This window comes from Myotis yumanensis, unplaced genomic scaffold, assembly GCF_028538775.1.
Source record: "Myotis yumanensis isolate MYYU_CA2020_CCGP unplaced genomic scaffold, mMyoYum1.0.hap1 SCAF_3, whole genome shotgun sequence".
Taxonomy (NCBI): domain Eukaryota; kingdom Metazoa; phylum Chordata; class Mammalia; order Chiroptera; family Vespertilionidae; genus Myotis; species Myotis yumanensis.
In genome coordinates, this window is record NW_027223754.1 from 152,611,863 (window position 1) to 152,633,029 (window position 21,167).

Genomic DNA, 21,167 nt, shown 5'->3' on the forward strand with positions numbered 1-21,167 from the left:
ACATGAGGTAATAAGTTCTCTTTCTGTATACAGACATGCCTCCATTGACCATCAGTAGGCTCCTTCTTTGAGCTGTTGTTCTAGAGCAGTGATGGCGAACCTATGACACGCGTGTCAGAGGTGACACATGAACTCATTTTTTTGGTTGATTTTTCTTTGTTAAATGGCATTTAAATATATAAAATAAATATCAAAAATATAAGTCTTTGTTTTACTATGGTTGCAAATATCAAAAAATTTCTATATGTGACACGGCACCAGAGTTAAGTTAGGGTTTTTCTTTTCTTTTTTTTTTAAACATATTTTATTGATTTTTTACAGAGAGGAAGGGAGAGAGATAGAGAGCCAGAAACATCAATGAGAGAGAAACATCGATCAGCTGCCTCCTGCACGCCCCCCACCGGGGATGTGCCCGCAACTAAGGTACATGCCCTTGACCGGAATCGAACCTGGGACCCTTGAGTCCACAGGCCGACGCTCTATCCACTGAGCCAAACCGGTTCCGGCAGAGTTAGGGTTTTTCAAAATGCTGACACGCCGAGCTCAAAAGGTTCGCCGTCACTGTTCTAGAGTGATGTTAAGTCTGTCCTAGGGAATCTAGATTCTCATGCCAGATCCCTGTGACAAAAATCTGGCTGGAGCCAGAGGAGGCTACATTTGTCAGTAGTACAGCTAATTGCATTATACAGGGATTGAGTCCATCACCTTGGCTCCTTTAGCAGCACACAGACCCTAAGCAGTCTCAGGCCCACATTGAGGAATGTCAAAGTTATAGTCATTCACAGCAACAGAAGCTCATATGTGCAAAATGCAAGACACTTTTTCTGTGCTGTGGCTGCAAACCCTATCATCTGAATTGAAGTGTGAAATTTGGGGTCCTAAGGACTCCAAGCATTAGGAAAGTTTCTTTATCAACCTCTAGGGTTGTTTCACCAAAGGAACTGAGTAGAGTATGAGGCCAGTCTGTGACTGTAAAACATGTCAGGATGAAGAGTAGCAAAAAACCAACCAAACAAAAAACCCCACGAACACTGTTGAAAGCCTCCATATTAACCCAGTTCTAAAGAGTACAGGCAGAAATAGATCATTTGAGAAAAATTTACAAGCAAGGAAACTGTAGGGATCATTGAATACACCTGCACAGTCAGTTCTGGCTGATTCTCCTACTTGGCTAAAGCAAGCTGCTGAAGAAGTTAAAAATTTAATCTCCAAATGGGCATTGCGTTGTCCCACTGCTCCAGACTCTCTCACCTCAATCTGTGTTTGCCTGACACAATATTTAGTAAATATGTGCAAATGGATCTGGAAAACTCACTTTAGAAAGGGCCAGCAGCAACATCAGGAGAAAAGGTGACACATTTATTGATACTACCTAATGGGCGTGCAGAGCGACTTGCTGATTGGAGCTTGAAAGGGCACCATCATTCCTTTCTGTTTTTATAGTAGCCTACATTTATGGATAGTAGTTTGAAAATGCAACCCAACCCCCCCGCCCCCAACAACCTCCCTAAAAATTAATACAACCCTTGTAGAATCCACTGTTCTTATTTTTTTTTTTTTTAACATTTGGTTCTGTTGTGAATGACAGCTTTGCTTTTTGTGTGTGTGTGTGAGAAGCAGGAGCCCAATAAAATCACACTATTGCTACTTTTTCCACTGTAATTTCCCCCTAAGAAATGATAACATAAGTGGGGTTTGATGAAAACCCCAGCTACCAGTGACATCAACATCACTGGCTTGTGTCAAGCCCCATTTTATTTGTGTTCTCACTTAGTTTTTCTCAATGGATGGTGCAGGGAACAAATCCATCAGAATTGTTTATGGTAAATATCTGGAGGTGAAGCCCAGGGTTCTGCATGTTTCGTGAGTTGCCTAGGTGATTTTTATGCATACTAAATTTTAAGAACCATTGCCTTGCAGAACCTTCTCTGAAAGTCAGCCATTTACTTTTAAAAGTAAAATAGAAACCACATTCCTACTGCAGGAGGCCACAGACCTTTCCAAGCTCCCCTTCTGTTTCCACTTCTGCTTCCAGTGCTTTCTCTCCACTTTGGAGCCCAATGTCCTTGACAGTCAGTACTAGTTCTGATTCTGCTTGTCGGGGGACAACTGGTAAACCCAACTGTCTGTTGTCTTATGCTCTGAGTACCATTTCAGTGAGAAATAGTGCAAGGGCATTGGCATAAGGGTGGTGTGGGCTTCAGCCTAGATTTCTAGTTGAGGCTCCCGCTGAAATACTAGTAGGTGCTCTATGGGTGGCATGCCGCCGACGTGTCACTGTGTTTTCCTTGTCTAGGTTACTTTTGTGGCCAGTATTGTGAAACAGCTGGTGAAGGGACTCTCAGCTTCACTTCAGCTGTTAAGTCCCAGCCAAGCAGTTCTGCTGTACCAGCAGTTTTACATCCTCAAGAGCTGCCTGCAGTACAGCAAGACTTTAGCTGAGCACATTAGGAATAACTACAGAGAAGAATTCAGGTAAGAAATCTGAATCTAATCTGCAGTTAAAATCCAATCGTTTCTAATCTTCACGAAAAACTGCGACACGGCCAACTAATTCTATTTTTTTTATATTTCACTTTGATCGGTGGTAAGGCAGGATTTGGGGACTTCTAAGAACCCCTGCCATCTGAAATATATTCCCAGGCTAGAAAAGACTAGTGAAACATCAAACTTTCTTTGAAGAACTGTTTCTTATTCATTGTATTTATTGCAGCCAGTATCTCATGGAAGTTGTAATGATTATAACAGGCTGTGAGAATTAAGAGTAACAAACACTGCTGAAGGGGATGAAAAATTATGGATTGTGAATTCAACTGGATCATTGGGGGGAAAATTGGTAAAGAAGAAACAATTATTAGTGTTTTTTGTTTCACTTACCCCTCTTACTCTCAGTAACAAAGCAGCAGGAAAGAGCAGGAAAAGCAAGCATTGGTTTCATCAGCCAGCTTGTTCTGCACCTCAGGGGTTCCTACTTCTATTTATAGGCTGGCAAAGCCCAGTGCACTTAGCTGCACAGCCCTGCATCAGCACCTATCAAGGAAAAATACCAGCTTGTGTCTGACTTAAGAGGAAAAGGGTGCAGCAGGCACAGCTTTGCCACCAGTTTTCACGGAGACATAAAAGAATGTGGAGGTATACACTGCAGCCTTAGGTTGGCTTTCAAGAAAATTTAGCCCAATTTGTGGTTCCTGTATTTTTTTCTCAATGTGGTTTTACAATATAGGTTTCACTCTGGCTCCTATAACAGGGTTTTGTTTGGCCTGCTCTGAGTTGGTTCACACAACCCAATTTTTTCCTCACTTTTTTTTTTTTTTTTTAGGTAAAATTCATATATCATGAAATTCACCATTTTAAAGTATGCAGTTTAGTGGCTTTTAATACATTTTGCAGTGTTGTGCAACCATAATCACTATCTAATTGCAGAACATTTTCATCATCCCCAAAGAAACCTAATATCCATGAAGCAGTCATACCCTACTATCCCCTCCCACAGAACCTGACAACCACATATCTATTTCCTGTCTCAAAATAGGATTTGCCTATTCTGGACATTGCATATCAATGGTCTCTTCCAATATATAGAATTTTGTGCCTGACTTCTTTCACTTAGCATAATGTTTTCAAGGTTCATCCGTGTTGTGGCATGTATTACATAACCCAATTTTAAAAAATTACTTATGCACATTTAAAAATCAGAAGTGCTGGCAAAAAATAGTGCCATACTTTTCCATGACGATATAGTTGGCCGGAGCTCAATAGCAGCTGCCCTCCTAGGTGATAACACACTGTATAATTTGCCACTGTTTCCCCTATTCTTACTTTTACCCTTACTCATAATATGTTACTTGTGGGCATTTAATTTAGGTTTGTGACCCTTTTTTTAAACTAGTGATTTTCAGCTGGCTGTGCATTAGAATCACCACAGCAACTATTAAAAAATACTAATAGCCATGGCTGGTTTGGCTCGGTGGACAGAACGTTGGCCTATGGAGTGAAGGATCCCAGGTTCGATTCCAGTCAAGGGCACATGCCTGGGTTGTGGACTTGATCCCCAGTGGGGGGAGGGGGTGCAGGAGGCAGCCAATCAATGAGTCTCTTGCATCATTGATGTTTCTATTTCTCTCTCCCTCTCCCTTCCTCTCTAAAATCAATTAAAATATATATATCAAAAACTACTAATACCCAGGTCTCATATATAGAAATTCAGTTTTTCTTGAGGTGGGGTCTGGGCATAGACATTACAAAACAAATAAAACAAATAAACAAAAAACACCTCCAGGTAATTCTAATGTGCACCTAGGATTAAGAACCAATTCTTTAAGCCATCCCTTAAGCCAGGAAATAGCTAAAGGTTTTGTCCCTGTTGTCTATTCCCCTGGCCCTATACTTTTCCTGAGGCCATGGGGAAGAACTCTAATCTCTTCTCTTTAACTCAGCGCTGGTGGTCACCACAGCTTTGGCTTCCATTTCAACTCCCCACTGAATATTGCCTGAGAAAACAAGAAGCAGGGCCTCAGCTCACACGGTGGGGAGGGCAGTCCTGGCTTCCTTATGAATGCTTCGATGCCTGGTACATTATTAATGAAGTTCACTTCCTTGGCAGAAGTAAAGTGCTCAATGCGCTGAAAGGCACACATATCAGAGAGCTTCTGGGTCACTAAGCGGGGAGGCTGGAGGGTTAAGGATGCTGGCTGACGCTCATGATCAATACTCCCACACCCAATAACCCTGGACCAGTGTACATACTGATGTGAACAGTGTGAAAATTCTTGTCTTTAAAGCTATTTTATTTCTTTTTATGATTGCAGGTACTTTATTCACATACCAGCCTTGGAAAAAAGGCTTCCCTTGTGTTATCCTATTACCCAGCCGACCACTCAACTTTTTCATGAAGTCCTGAAATTGGTTGAGCAGAAACAATGTGTGAAATGTTAAAAAATGAGTATAAAATGTTCATTGGAAATCAATATTTATGAGAAACACTTCTTTATTTATTTAGTACCTGGCTATCCCTGGGTCCCATAAACAAAGGTTTTATTTGAATGTTCCATCAATCCCTAAGAGAAGTCTTTAACATTTTTTATCTGCCACATCAGAGAAACTTTGGTACACTGACATACATAAAGTGGTGCTAAAAACTAGTGTTTCCCTTTAAAAAGTTCCTAAAGACATAAAATACTAAAAGGGGTTGCGACCCACAGATTGAGAATCACTGGTCTATAAGCAGTTATGCTCTACCAACTATATCTTATGGCAATAAACAAACTTAAATCCAAAACAAAACTTTGGAATCATTGTGAGCTATTATTGAATTTGCGCTTCGAAGAACTTAGGAGATGGACCCTCCATTCAACTTAGCGTGACCTGAAGGAGTATCAGAGAGAAATCTGCCTCCAAAGAAAGAGCTCCCAAGCCAGATTTGCCTGTGCTGTGCAGTAGAGACAATTAAACTCACTCAGAACACTTTATTTATGGTTCAGCCTGAGCCATAAACCAGCTATCTGACCTTGAGCAAGTCAGGTACCTTTTCTGGGCCTCCTCTGCTAAATGGAAGGCTGGGAATAGAAGTTCTCCAAGTTCTCTCCCAGCTCTAGAATTCTCTGCTTAACACTCTGAACACTTCTTAACACTCTGTAACATTCCTCTGCTGTCCTGGCTGCTGTCCTGGCTCAATCAATCACAATGATTCCAAATAATCCTGCTTTCTTTAGACCAAACTGGTATCACCAACATCACCCTACAAAGTGTCCAAGCCTTCTCCACCATCACCCATCCAGGACTACAAGTCTTCTACTCTTCAATCTGGGGACAGAAAGGACAACAAAATAGTATTTATGAGTGTCCTGGGTTGTTGGGTAGGAGATTATTCCCAACAGACAGTGAATCAGAAAATAGGAAAATTCTGGGACACAGGCAAGCAGCACTTCAAACTGGACAAATGATGGACAGTGGGTTGACTACTGGGGAATTTTGGAACCTACAGAATAACAATGAGAGAATCAACTCAGCTCTGCCTCACCTTTTAAGCAGTGCCCTGGGCTAGTGACATGCAGGCTCTAGAGGGGGACTGTGGTTTCTCACCCCAAGCATTGCCTTTTTGCCCATGTCACCCCTTCTCTTTCACAGCTCTATTTGCTCTGAGAACGTACTTAATCTTATCTCTGGGAACAAAAACTCTGTCAGAATGTACCTGAATCTTTCTAAGTCAGTAGCTCTTTTGGTTGAATATTTGTCACCTTGATTTTCTTATCACACATGTCTATTCATTGGTACAGTCTGGGAGATGGGGGAAAGCCCAAAATGTAATACTTTGAAGGGTTATCCTATCATAGTTCTTTTCTGCTGTGTATTTTTTGCATTGTTGCCAAAACCAAAAAATCACTAAATAATTCATCTCTATTACTGATCAGATACATTTGATTGACCTCAACCATAAAATAAATATTTTTAAGGAGATGTAATTGTAGAAAAATTTTGAATATGAAAATCACATCAATAACAAAGGATCACCAAAAACAAAAACACATATAGCTAGTGTTAAGGCTGGGTTCAAGATTCTGGACTCTGACTACCTTTACAATGCAAGCATTGCCATTTTCCACACCCCCTCTAAGAATAAATTCACTCACAGTAGTTAGCTCTACCATTAAAAATAAACAAATGTATATATTAGGGGGTAAGAGCATGGGTGTTTTGAGGCCAAAATGGTTGAGTTTAAATCTCAGCTCTGCATTAGTTTTGGACCTTGGGAAGTTACTTAACATCTCTAAGTTTCAGTCAATTGAAAGATAATATAACCTATTGTTAGGAGATTTGAATGAAAAGGTTGGTAATGCACATAGCATGTATGGTATCTGGTGTGTAGTAAGGAATCAGTAAATGGTATTCATTATTATGATTATTAAGATAATACCAAAGCTGGCTGAGAAATTAGAGGTTAATAAGTACTGCCCTTATTTTTTATTTACTTATTTATTTATTTATTTTTATCCAATCTGGGTGACTCAGAGACCCTTGATCTCTATAGCATTGAAGAACAGATTCATTTAGTTATTAAATTGAAAATCCTATTTCCCATTAGCATGAGGGGACTTAATTGACAAGTGACTATTTCTGCTGCTCACCACCACAAAGAACTGTTGGATCTAATTGACACTATCAATGCAAAAGAATATTTTGTGGAAAATATGCTTCTCAAGGGTAGACAGAAAATTTTTTAGTCATGTAAACTTTCTTCAGCCTTTGACTCGAAGAGCTAATAACAAACTGATTAAACTGATGTAGTCATTCTATACTTACAGAGTTCCTAATTGATTCACAGATAGTGTGAGAGGAAATGAAGAATTTCTTCATTTTACTGAAATCTAGATAATCTAGATACTATGTAAAGAGGGAAAAGTTTAACATTCCTATAATTGATAAACATATCCATTTGACTCTCACTCATTGGTAGTATCTTTCAATTGTGTGTAGGAATACTTGAGAGTACAGTAATAAATGTGCTATAAGGCATTTGATAAAAGTGGCTTGTAGATTTGGGGAAACGTTGGGTCAAAGGGTTTTCTTTTTCTCCTTTTTTTTTTTTTTTTGGTCTCTTTTCCCATTTTTATTGCCTTCCTCTACTTGGAAGGTGACTTTGACTCTGGAGAACTAAGAGGGCCTTTGGGGCAAGAGAAAAGGAAGTAAGATTTGCTTAATATTTGTCCCAAGAACTGGAGAGCATTATGCTAAGTGAAATAAGCCAGTCAATGAAGGAAAAATACCACATGATCTCACTCATTCATGGATAATAAAGACCATTACAAACTTTTGAACAATAATAGATACAAAGGCAGAGCTGCCTCAAACTGATTGTCAAACTGCAGTGGGAAGGCAAGAGAGGGTTGGGGGGCAGAAGGGAGGGGAGTAAGAGATCAACCGAAGGACTTGTATGCATGCATATAAGCATAACTAATGGACATAAGACACTGGGGGGTAAGGGAGGGCAGGAGGGCAGGGGATTGTCAAGGGCGGGGGGTGGGGGAAGGACACATATGTAATACCCTTTGTAATACTTATTATAATATTTTTTTAAAAAAGAATAAAAAAAAGGAAGAAAAAAAAAATAAATAAAATTGAATTAAAATACAAAAAAAAAAAATATTTGTCCCAAGATTCTGAGAGAGGCAAAGAGGACCTTTAAGTTTCCTTCTAGGTGGTTTACTCAGTTGAAGGCAACAGAAGAGGTATGGGGTTTCAGGGCACAAGTTGTGCCTATAAATAAAGGTGTTGCATTTCAAAGCACTAACTCCCTTCCCTCTTCTTTCTACTTCTGGTGGTGATGGCAACAGAGTAGTAGTGGTGGTGGCACTGACTGTGGGTATGGTGATTTGTTTGGTTTGGCAGCAAGGAGGGCAGTGGAGGAAGGAGGAGGGTTTAGATCAAGGGACACAGGACTACTATGGGTTTCTGTGAGCTATCTTGCAATACCTGCCATTATTTGTAACATGGTTTCTACAAGGAAATTATTCTTGCTTCTGCACCCTGACCTACAAATGAATTTTGAAAGGACACATTTATAAAGGGAATAGAGTATTTCACTTCTGTTAGCAACTACAACCACCAGAGGGCATAGCTATATTTGGAAGACAAAGGAATAAAAGCTAAACTTTGCTCTAACCTGCACTGATTAATTTAAACTTTTAAAATTCCTGCAGAATATTTTATCATGCTTCTTTAATATGTACCAACATAAATCTTGGCGTAAGAAAGATCCTTATGCACTTATAAAATCAACACACATTTATAATTTAAAAGTTGATAAAATTAAGTGCAAATTAATATCATTAATGTCATGCATGACATTTTGCCGAAACTGCACCTCCTCTTGCAAAACGATTATGGCAGAATGTACAACATAGGCTCCTGAGTTCAGTACCCTCTGCTACCACATTTCGCTTTTCTCTTTCAGAACTACTACATGTCTTTATTTAACAGGCCATGCTGATCTCTGACTTTCACCATGTGAATCCTGCTTCTGTTCTCTTTTTGGCCAGGGACAATGAAAGTTCTTCCACTTGGAGACAAATAATGGATCAATATAAACAATGCAAAAAAAAACACAGGCATTTCATTGAAATGAAAACAAAACCTTAAATTCGCTAAGAAGCTCCACAGACTTTCAAGTTGAAATCGAGACCCTCATTTGATAGGTTCTGCTATAGGATAAGGGGTTCAAAATGTTGTAAGTATGGTGTCTTAACATCACGGTTTCCCTGAGTGGTTTATGCCTTTCCCCCCAGGACTGCATTTCATTTTCAGAAGTGTCCTCATTTGGATGATAAAATGTAAGGTTATATACTCTGGTTACAAGCCAGGACTGGTGTGGAGTTTTAAGATCAGGAAAGACCTGTGCCTTAGCGGTAGGAGTTAGGAAACAAAGAAGTTAAAGCCTTTGACCGAAGCTTCCCTGGTCCAATATGAGTGAAGCTTTGGGGGTTAAACCAACCTTCAGCCAGTTCTAATCTTCCTTTATGACTCAGGGGCCTCAGGGGTTCCCCTCCCCACTCCCACACTCTCAAAATACTACCTAAAAACACAGACCAAAAGGAAGGAAATAAAGGGAAAGATTTCACCACAATTAGGACCCTCTGATATCTGAGAATATATAAGGTCATTTTGAGGTAGGAGGAGCAAAACTTCTGAAAGGGTTACATTTACTCCAATGAGCTGGAAGACAGGACAGCAGTTTTGTAACTATATGACGTAATTTGGCTAGCACTGCGCATTGGTTGCTACATAACAACATGATTCCTCACTACCAAGTCTCAAGACCAAATTCAGTTGCCAACATGATGAGATGGTTCAGGGTTAACAATGAAGAGATGCCATAAAACAGTGATTTTAAGGAGACTGAGAAATATTTCTCTAAGAAATACATAAAGTAGTAGGAGGAAAAGTGTGTATGTGTGTGTGTGTGTGTGTGTGTGTGTGTGTGTGTGTTTACTGGACCAAACTAACAAACTGAAATTGCTGATATTGGTCTGTTGAAATGATAAGAGGATTATGGCAACCTTGGTTCCTCATTCCTTCAGAAGATGACTTTGATTAGCATTATTTCATATTTATCAAGCCCCCCCCCCCCCCGCCCCCGACACATTATCATCACAGACAAGAAAGGGATAAGGAGAAAAATCCCACCATCTGTCCCTGGCATATATGTCAGGGGTATTAAATGTCTTAGAAGTGGTCTGTCAGAAGGTTTAGCAGGTTCCATATGATTTTTAAGGATCTCACTATCCCAGAGAAAAATCAATTCAATTCAAAGCATCTCTTCTGAGTTAGTTGGATACTTAGGGTATACAAACATAATTAAAGTTGGACACCTGTTCTAATAAGCTAAGTTTTATAAGCTAAATTATTTTTAGTACAACCTTCAAATTTTTGCCATGTCATCTATGTTTTTTATTAATATTTTTTCTGATATCATTATTTAATCAATAATTTTCTAATCCTATATAATAAAAGTGTAATATGCAAATCAACCTAATGGCAAAGCAGTGGGACGACCATCCAGGACCATGCTATGACACCCACTGGCACCAGGCCAGCCAAGGCGGGTACAATGTGATTGGTTGGGGGCCTGCCAATCACCCTATGATCGCCCCACAGAGGCAGGCCCAGGCCACTGACCAGCAGGGCGATCAATTGGGGGGCTCCAGATTGCCCCAAAGAGGGAGGCCCAGGCCACCGACCAGCAGGCTGCGGTGGGTGGGCAGGGACTCCCACTGCGAGGGAAGCCCGGGTACCAGGTGCCAGTGGCCAGAGGGAAGCTGGTGTCAGCAGCCGGGGGAAGGAAGGCCTACTCTTGCATGAATTTCGCACACTGGGCCTCTAGTATCTTTATAATAGCCATATTCTAAAGAATATCTGGGAAATCATGGAGTTGATATTGTAGCTAAATGTTCTTAAATACTTGTGTATACATATTTCTAATGTACATTTTTAAATAAACACAATTGAAAACATTTTAAATGTCTTTTCCTTGGACTATCTAAGAGTCCATTCTGGGAATGAAAATCATAAGGAATACTCAAAGACAATATTTTATAAGGGCAGAATAGGCCAGATGATAGAGGTACAAAGAAAGTGTTATAGGAAATAACAGGAAGAAGAGTTTAATTCCGATTGGGTGCATCAAGAAGCCTACTTAGACATGTTTTCAATATCTAAGTCTGTAATACTTTGTTAAAACTAAAGAATGTGGCAAAATGATAAGATCTGACAAAGCTTGGTGGTTAGTTCATAGATAGTCCTATATTATTCTCTTTACTTTTCTGTACGCTTGAAATATTTCACAATAACAATAATAAAGTGTGTCTAGGACTTGGCGAAGAGAAAAAAGCATTTCCGGTAGTATAGAAAGCATGAGTGGAAGCACAGAATCCTGAAATTCAGGTTGGGTGTCTGGTTCTGTCAAAGGTGAGTCCTGGAAAACTAAGATGCAGTCAGAGCATGCAGGACCCTGGCTCAGTGGTCCTGACTCAGCTCTGCAGGTAGGGGAAACCCATGGAGGTTTCTGATGAACACTGTATGATCAGAGCAGTAGATCACCAATAGGACTCCGGGGGAAATGTACAAGATGGGGAGAGTCCAGATTTGGAAGGATCTTATAATAATGATTCAGGTGAAAATATGGTGGTCTGACTAAGCTCCCTAACATCCTGATTTGCTCCTCTGTTCTGCCTGTTTGTTTTCTGTTTTTATTTTTTTCAAATCCATTTCCATTAGGCAGTGATATTTCCTCCTTCTTACCCTAGACCCTTTGTGGTCTCATCCAACTATGTTGTAGTCCAGGGGTTGGTATACTTTTCTTGTAAATGACCAGATAGGAAAAATATTTTAGGCTCTGCAGGCCATATGGTCTCTGTTATTATTCAACTCTGTTAGTGAGAAAGGCAGCCATACACAAAACATAATAAATGGGTGTGGCTGTATTCTAATAACACTTTATTTATAGACACTGAAATTTAAACTCAGATAATTTTCATGTATCAATAAGAAATTGACGTTTTTCCCCAGTCGATGTGGTTCAGTTGGTTGAGTGTTGTTGTCCAATGCACCAGTTCATTCCCAGGCAGGGCATGTCCTGGGGTTGCGGGCTCAATTCCCAGTGTGTGTGTGTGTGGGGGGGGGGGGGGGGGGTGGGAGGTTGCAAGAGGCAGCCAAACAATGTTCCTATCTCTTTCTCCCTCTCCCTTTCCCTCTCTCTCTAAAATCAATTTTTTTAAAATTGACGTTTTGAAAAAGATGAATGAAGTCAAGACGACTATGAAATTACTTTAAAAATGGAAAGTATTTTATGACTAAATAGTATGATGTAAATTAGAATAAAGAGAATAAAAAAAGATGGACCAAGATATGATTAGAAAAGGAGGAAAGGTGAGAGAGAGTGATACAGAAAGAAAATAGGCAGAATCACAGCTGTATTGTAAGAGGAGTGTGATGAAAAGAGAGAATTTCAGTTAAAATAAAAACTGGTGAGGGCTTGGCTGGGAGGCGCATTTATTTCAGGAATAATGCTTTTAAGAGACTTGAACGTTGTAATCCAGGACTGCTACCTATACACTGGTCAGAATAAAGATTATCCCCAATTTTGTAAAGGACAACTTTGTCTACCTCTTTATATTGTTTGACATAAAATCTCCCAAATGAGATATTACGAACCTCTCTCAGGAGGGCTAGAAGTTTTAGGAATTAAAGCACATAGCAGTGTTTCTGCTTTCAAGAGGGAAGTTTCTCAATTCACTTCCAGGCTCAATTCTGAGGCAATTTTTGCTCCCTCTCCTCTCAAAGAGAATGCCTTGCAGGTGACGATGGCTAATTTTTTTAAATGGAAGACAATATTTGATTTTATCATTAAGTGTCAAGAAGAGGTCATTTGTGGAAAGAAATGTTTAATAATATGCGGAAAGCACAGCCCCAAGAGTCTCCATGAAGACCTTTGCCTCATATGCAAATGATGAATGGATGGAAATGCTACCTTTTAGTGAGGCAGGCAAGATGACAGCAATGAATGATCACAAGAATTAAGAATTTAAAGACACATACATATTTAAGGAAAAGAATACTCAAAAGATCCGAGGAGCACAAGATAAGACTTGTAATCGTGCTAATGATGTCACTAAAAGAACAAAACAAGTCCATGCTCATTTAAAATACAAAGGAGAGTTTTACTGAGTCTTCAATCCCCTGCATAATTAACTAAAAAGAAAATGTTGACAAAAGGGTCAATTTCGGTCTATTTCTACAGTTTGAATAATGTCTATATATGAGGACAACATTTAGATTTTATTAAGAAAAATTTTCGCCCTAACCAGTTTGACTCAGTGGATAGAGCGTCGGCCTGCGAACTCAAGGGCCCCAGGTTCGAGTCCGGTCAAGGGCATGTACCTTGGTTGCGGGCACATCCCCAGTAGGGGGTGTGCAGGAGGCAGCTGATCGATGTTTCTCTCTCATCGATGTTTCTAACTCTCTATCCCTCTCTCTTCCTCTCTGTAAAAAATCAATAAAATATATTTTTTTTTTAAAAAGAAAAATTTGCTGGGGTTCATAGTATAACATTAGCAAAACTGACTACTGGTAATTATTGAGTGTCTACTGTGTGCTAGTCACTGTAAAGATGAATAAGAACCAGTGCCTAACTTCAAGAAGATACATCAATCAATGGGAATAAGTTAACTACAAAAATAATTATCATATAAGGTAGTTGATAATAAATACGCAAGAGGTTGACATTTTTATGAGAGGAGAAAAGGCTTATCTTTTCTTGAAATAATCAGTAAAAATTTCATAAAGGAAGTAGCATTTGAGATGAGAAAACAGTAGCGTTTTCATAGTCTGGGATATGAGAGAAGAGCATTCCGGACAGTGGGTATGGCAACAACAAAGGTACAGAAGTGGGAAAGCAGGAGAGGTGTTTAGGAAACTGAGCAGCTATTTTGCCAGCGTGTAAACTAAACTATATGAAGGGGGGCCAGGGGGTGGGAATAGAAAATAAACTGGAAAAGTAGGAAGGAATTAATTGTGAAGAGCTTTCCATTCATTCACTCATTCAACAAACATTCACTGAGCATCTGTGCCTGGCACTGTGCTAAACACTGTGGCAAAAATACAGATAGGAGACTTGAGTATTATAACCACATCATCTGTGTATTCTTAGACTTTCACAACTAGAGACCTAAACACCCTTTTGATAAAATGAAATCACATTCATTGTCTGTGCCCCAAATTTCATAGTGACTGTGTCAATCTTATCAATAGTGGTGGTCTGAGTCCCATGAGAAAAGAGATACCTTCTCTCTGTCGCACAGGGGTTCAAAAGTAATTTTGAGGAAGAAAGAAACATTTGAGACCAATTATACTTTCAAGTTACACTCCAGCTTCAAGGAACTAGGTCAAATTCCTTAGCAGGTTTGGAAGGACTTAACCTGTTCCTCTCTGGGAACAGTGACTTCGGCAGCTTGTTCCACAAGAGGCCAGTCCTGCTTGGTTTGTCCCGGTGAGGGTGATACCATGATAATCATAATTTAGTGGCTGATCCACCAGACTGGACAAATTTGGGCTTTATCAACTGGAAGCTACTGCTAAAGAATTCCAAAGACAAATTCTTGAGCTGTTTTCAGCCTTGCCTTGAACATGATTAGAATATCAATCTATCAGCTGGAGGTGGCACACTTTGTGGATCTGTTGAAACTACAGGAACCCATATTTTAAGTAGCAAATTAGGGCACCATGGCTATTGAAATAAAGAGGGTGTGTCTTCGTTTAAAGACTGTAAAAACAAATGTGAAATTACAAATAAAAACGGAATTGAAATGTAGAGCAATTATATAGAGGATAATTTAAATGAAATGTAAGAATATATTAGGGGAAAGGCTATAATAAAAGATTATCAGCCCTAACCGGTTTGGCTCAGTGGATAGAGCATCAGCCTGCGGAATGAAAGGTCCCAGGTTCGATTCCGGTCAAGGGCATGTACCTTGGTTGCGGGCACATCCCCAGTAGGGGGTGTGCAGGAGGCAGCTGATCGATGTTTCTAACTCTCTATCCCTCTCCCTTCCTCTCTGTAAAAAAAAAAAAAAAAAAAAAAAAAAGATTATCATTAACTCAAGCAGTTATACTAAGGAGGCTTCCCAGGCTGAGTGTTAACTGTGTAAAAGGTGAGGGTTGGAACTTAAAAAGCTTCCTCGTTTTGAAGGCTGAATCTGTGAACTCCCTGTCCTTAGGGTTTTAACTCAGGTGTGAGATTAAACACTTCAGGAACTACTGACTTGTCTTAGCACCCAGGAAACAGCACTGCAAGTCCTTACACAAAGCTTCTGAACCTTGGAATGGCCTCACTGATGAAAAGGAGTTTACTTATTCTTCCACTATCACTTACATGTAATTCTTCTAATAATATAGTGTCTTAGAGTACCTAATCACTGTCCTTCCACCCCCTCAATCTGAAATCCATGTTAGGCCAGCCCAATCAGGAACATGGCCTAGTTCTGATCCCCTAGGAGCCATTTTTTAAAATCAAATTTCTGCCAGGTGACTCTCTCTATAGGTTGGAAAAGAAGACATAGCAGAGTCTAAACCAAGATGGCAGCATAGGTAAACACTGGAGATTGCTGCCTCGCACAACACTTCAAAAATACAACTAAAAGACAGAATGGACATCATCCAGAACCACAGGAAGGCTGGCTGAGTGGAAATTCTACAACTAGAAGGAAAGAGAAAAGCATACCAAGACTCAGAGGAGGTGCAGTGCGGAAGTAAAATACAAAGGTGCGGAGGTGCATGCGGAGAGGGCTGGCGGCTGAGGACACGATTGTTTTTTTCAATTGGGAGGGAGTCTCAGGCTCTGAGCTCCAGTTCTGGGCAAGTCTCTGGGGACCCAGACTCATATGGGAGAAACTGGACTGTCTGGCATTGGTCGGAACTCGAGGGCAGCTTTCTCTCGGGGGTGCTTGCAGCGATTGCCGGGACACTGAGAAGCAGGGCCTCTGAGGGCAGGACTGAGAGCAGCCATTACTGCTCGCTCTGCCCTGTTGATCCCCTGGGACCCCGCCTCGCCTAAGCCGTGCATGGAGGCTTTTGCATATGAAACGCCTGGCCCTTTGCAATCCGATAATTACCTAACAAACTATAGCGCCCAAGGCCCCAGGGCAACTTGATTTGCATCACAGCTGGCTCCTGCGGGATAGCCTCAGGCAGAGGCTAGATTAGCACCTCCTTAGAGATCCAGGAGCCAGTGTGCCCGGTGGTCAGAGTAGGACCATCCAGATTGCAGCTCCTCGGATCCATAAAGGACACACTCAGGGGGCAGACTCAGTGAGCACCAAAGCCCCATTGAAGCAAGTCTTGCCTCGGAGGGGTGTCTCCAGCACAGAAGTTCTCCCACTGCAGACACAGCTGATTCTCACAGCCAATTGGCCTGGAGGTCAATCCCTCCCAGTGATACCTACAACAATCAAGGCTTAACTACAACAAGACTATGCACAAAGCCCACAAGGGGGTGCACCAAGAGTGTCTACCTCAGGTAATTGGGGAGGCTGAGCCACTGGGCCCTATAGGACACCTAGCACAGAAAGCCACTCTCTCGACACAGTGAAGCATAAAAAAATGCAGAGACAAAGAAACAGGACACAAATGACAGAAATGGAGGAAAGCAAACTACTGGATATAGAGTTCAAAACCACACTTTTAAGGTTTTTCAAGAATTTTCTAGAAACCGCCGATAAACTTAATGAGACCCTCAAGAAATCTAGTGAGACCCTCGAGGTTGTGATAAAGGACCAACTAGAAATGAAGCATACACTGACTGAAATAAAAAATATTATACAGACTCCCAACAGCTGACTAGAGCATCGCAAGAATCAAGTCAAAGATTTGAAATACGAAGAAGCAAAAAACACCCAACCAGAAAAGCAAAATGAAAAAAGAATCCAAAAATACGAAAATAGTGTAAGGAGCCTCTGGGACAGCTTCAAGCGTACCAACATCCGAATTATAGGGGTGCCAGAAGAAGAGAGAGGGCAAGATATTGAAATCCTATTTGAAGAAATAATGACAGAAAACTTCCCCTACCTGGTGAAAGAAATAGACTTACAAGTCCAGGAAGCGCAGAGAACCCCAAACAAAAGGAATCCAAAGAGGACCACACCAAGACACATCATAATTAAAATGTCAAGAGCAAAAGACAAAGAGAGAATCTTAAAAGAAGCAAGAGAAAGACAGTCAGTTACCTACAAGGGAGTACCCATACAACTGTCAGCTGATTTCTCAACAGAAACTTTGCAGGCCAGAAGGGAGTGGCAAGAAATATTCAAAGTGATGAATGCCAAGAACCTACAACCAAGATTACTTTATCCAGCAAAGCTATCATTCAGAATGGAAGGTCAGATAAAGAGCTTCACAGATAAGAAAAAGCTAAAGGAGTTCATCACCACTAAACCAGTATTATATGAAATGCTGAAAGGTATCCTTTAAGAAGAGGAAGAAGAAGAAAAAGGTAAAGATACAAACTATGAACAACAAATACACATCTATCAACAAGTGAATCTAAAAATCAAGTGAATAAATAATCTGATGAACAGAATAAACTGGTGATTATAATAGAATCAGGGGCATAGAAAGGGAGTGGACTGACTATTCTTGGGGGGGGAAAGGGGTGTGGGGGATGCGGGAAGAGACTGAACAAAAATCGTGCACCTATGGGTGAGGACAGTGGGGAGGCGGGGGAGGGGAGGGTGGGAAACGGGTGGAGGGGAGCTATGGGGGGAAAAAGAGGAACAACTGTAATAATCTGAACAATAAAGATTTAATTAAAACAAAATAAAATAAAATCAAAGAAAAAAAAAAAGAAGACATAGCAGAAATACCATTTATTTAATGTAGTCCACCAGTATATATATCTGAGTGCCTAATATATTCCTAACACTGTGCTTGATGCTATGAAGGAAAGAAGTGTCCCAGGCTAACAGTCAGTGATGTAGGATCAACAATTAAATAAAGAAAGGTATGACAGTACATGATTAGCTGTTCCCTCTTCCATGGTATGTACTGTGCTAAGAAGTCACTCTTGTCAAACTGCCTTGCTACCATGGTGACAGTTACTAAGAAATGCATAGATCCACATATGAACAGGTTATGGTGTTCTGATTTGTTGTCGCTGTTTTAAAATGTGCAGTTTCTCCAGTCAGATGAATAATTCTTAATATTGGTCTTCAATTTTCTATGTGGATATTCTGTATTCAAGAACCAAGAAAACTGAACCAAGAGCATGTGGACCCATCCATGCTGACCACACAGAGTTTGGGGGTTTTCCATTGGTTGGGGATTGCCTTTAACCCTTCAGGAATGACCTCAAGTGTCCCAGGCATCTAAGTTTATCCAGTCTTTTAATACACAGATATGATTCTTCAAGGTTACCCCAAGGCCAAGAAGGAATTCTTCACCATCTCTTAGTCTAAATTCCTATTTTTGTGTCTCGTGTGGTTTTCTTTGGCCCCCTGTCCTCTCCTCATTTATTCCCCAAGCACCATTATTTACAAGTGGTTGTTTATAACAGACTATTATTGAAAGTATGGGAATAATAATATAGTGCAGAGCAGGAATATAAGTACCCAAAGTTCTTTGGCCTTTTTTAACATCGAAAATTTCTCACTGTATTTTCTCCTCAGGCCCTGACTGCTGTCATTTTGCTTAGACCTCCTCTCCTCCATCTCTTTTTGAAGTTCTTGGTCCAAAGCTCTATAATTTTATTATCCCAAGTACGGAAACTCTTATTGTCACATCCTTCCCCATATGGACTAACTCACAATGCCAAAAGGCCCATCTTTTTTTTTCCCTCTCTTCAAATAAAAGTTTCATTTACCCCAGAGGTAAATTTTGCCATTCCCCAAGAATATAAACTAGCAGCTAAAAATAGCTATTTTATTTTATTTTTTTAATTTTTTAAAATATATATTTTATTTATTTTTTACAGAGAGGAAGGGAGAGAGACAGAGAGCCAGAAACATCGATGAGAGAGAAACATCGATCAGCTTCCCCCTGCACACCCCCCACTGGGGATGTGCCCGCAACCCAGGCACATGCTCTTGACCGGAATCGAACCCAGGACCCTTCAGTCCGCAGGCCGACGCTCTATCCACTGAGCTAAACCGGCTTCGGCAAAATAGCTATTTTAAAAAGTTATTTTATTTCCCTGTTCACATGTGTTTTTACTTAATTCTCTTTCTTGATCTGTATTTACGGCAGCATTTTTCTTGAGACTGTCTAAACTACAAGATATAAAGTCGAAGTTTCAGAAATATTTTGCATTGTGCATAAGTAATTCATATGTTTGGGGATAATTCTACTTCCCTTTTTTAAACTTCATTCTCTAAAATGTGATTCCTCAAAGATTCAGAAAAGCTACGAAATGATTTATGATTTTCAGATTGCCGTATAAGAGATAGGGAACAGAATAAAAACTGGTTCCCAGTAGAAAACACCCTACAGTATATGGCATTATCCATAGGCCAAGACCCTTTTACATGCACACAGCATAATTTTCCTAAAAGAAAACTTTCTGCATTCGGTCACAGGAGTAGATGTTTGAACAGTGACCACAGCTCTGCTTTAAGGATAAGAATCTTATCTCTGACTACAGGAAAGTTTCCAAAGGTGCTGATTGCTGATTTCTGCGAGGCAGCCCTAAATTACAGTTGAATGTCATCTCCAAAGGCAGGCAACATGGCAATAAGCACAGCTCCCTGTGAAGATGGATATTTCCCCTTGGACTCACCTTAATCTATATATCTATATATACCTTTCATAAGCCTGTTATATACTATGCAGAGCAATGGTCTAGGTACCATGGAAAATGTGAGAAAACAAAATTAAACAAAATCAAGATTCTATAGGAACTTAGAATTTAAATGGTGAGGAAACTCTTGGTATATGGAAATAATAATTATAGAATAAAAAACAAAGTAGAATTCATTCACAGGCTTCTAACATTTTAGAACTAAAATTATTCTTAAGATCATTCACTGACTTTAAGAGAAAACTGGAACTCCAAAGGGTTAGTAGTTACCTGAGGTTACACAGTGAATTAGTAGCAGAGACAGGAAGAGACCACAGCTATCAAGAGAGCTTTGTATTCCTTACCATCCATGTATATAAAACCCCAATATGCAAATATACCGAACAGCGAAACAACCGAACAACTGAACAACTGGTTGCTATGATGTGCCCTGACCACCAGGGGAGGCGCGCGTGGAACATGGTGGGTTCGGCAGTAGGCGGCAGAGCCTGGAACATGGTGGGCATTGGCCGCAGTGGGATCATGGAGAAGGTGAACAGGGGCGCCAGACCAAGGCGGGGCGCCAGTTGCTGTCATTGGGGCGAGCCTCTGGTGGTTACTGAAAATTCTTTACTCCCATGCACCGCGGTCCTGCTGGATGCTCGCACCTGCTGCCAGCACCGGCCCTGCTCGCACCCGCTGCTGGTGCCAGGGCTGCCACTCACATCTGCTGCTGGTGCCTGGCGCCGGCCCCAATCACTCAGCGCCATCAGTGAGTGCAAGCGCCCCACAGGGCTTCTCCACCTCTCCCTGCTCCTGAGGGGCTATCAGGCAGCAGCCACTGCCTGCACCCACTGATGGTGCCGGCCCCAATTGCTCCACGTGTCCGCGGCTGTGAGCAGGGCTGGCACTGTCAGCGTGTGGAAGTAGCAGCAGCGGGAGCGGGGCTGCTGGCAGACAGGGGACCGGGGCCATGGCAGGAGGGGCTGGATGGGGACGTGGAGGATGGGCCGAGACCCACCCCTGTGCCCACCGCAGCCTCATGGCCCACAGTTCCTTTCAAGGTGCACAAATTCATGCACTGGGCCCCTAGTCTATAATAATAAAAGTGTAATATGCTAATTAGACAGAACAGCTGAATGACCTTCTGGACGTCATTCTGGACGTCCTTCTGGACAAAGCCACGGTGGCGGGGACCGAGGCAGAGGCAGTTAGGAGCAATCAGGCAGGCAGAGAAATTAGGGGCGATCAGGCAGGCAGGCAGGCAGAGTGGTTAGGGGTGATCAGGCAGGCAGGCAGAGGAGTTAGCGGTGATTAGGCAGACAGGCAGGCAAGCGGTTAGGAGCCAGTGGTC

The 21,167-nt window shown here is 41.1% G+C and overlaps 1 protein-coding gene and 1 long non-coding RNA gene across 6 annotated transcripts in view; one reads left to right on the top strand and one right to left on the bottom strand.

Annotated features, from left to right (window-relative positions):
* The window catches only part of CUNH12orf56 (chromosome unknown C12orf56 homolog), a 77,207-nt gene extending 71,959 nt beyond the window's left edge, over positions 1-5,248 (top strand). For all 4 annotated transcript variants that reach the window (XM_070409805.1, XM_070409806.1, XM_070409807.1 and 1 more), the window contains 2 exons: positions 2,297-2,475; positions 4,809-5,248. In XM_070409805.1, the coding sequence (XP_070265906.1) occupies positions 2,297-2,475; positions 4,809-4,935 (306 nt within the window). In that variant the 3' untranslated portion in view covers positions 4,936-5,248. The remainder of the gene's footprint in view (positions 1-2,296; positions 2,476-4,808) is intronic.
* Positions 1-21,167, bottom strand: part of LOC139006949 (uncharacterized) — a 101,393-nt gene that overhangs the window by 71,022 nt on the left and 9,204 nt on the right. The gene's annotated exons all lie outside the window — the stretch shown is intronic.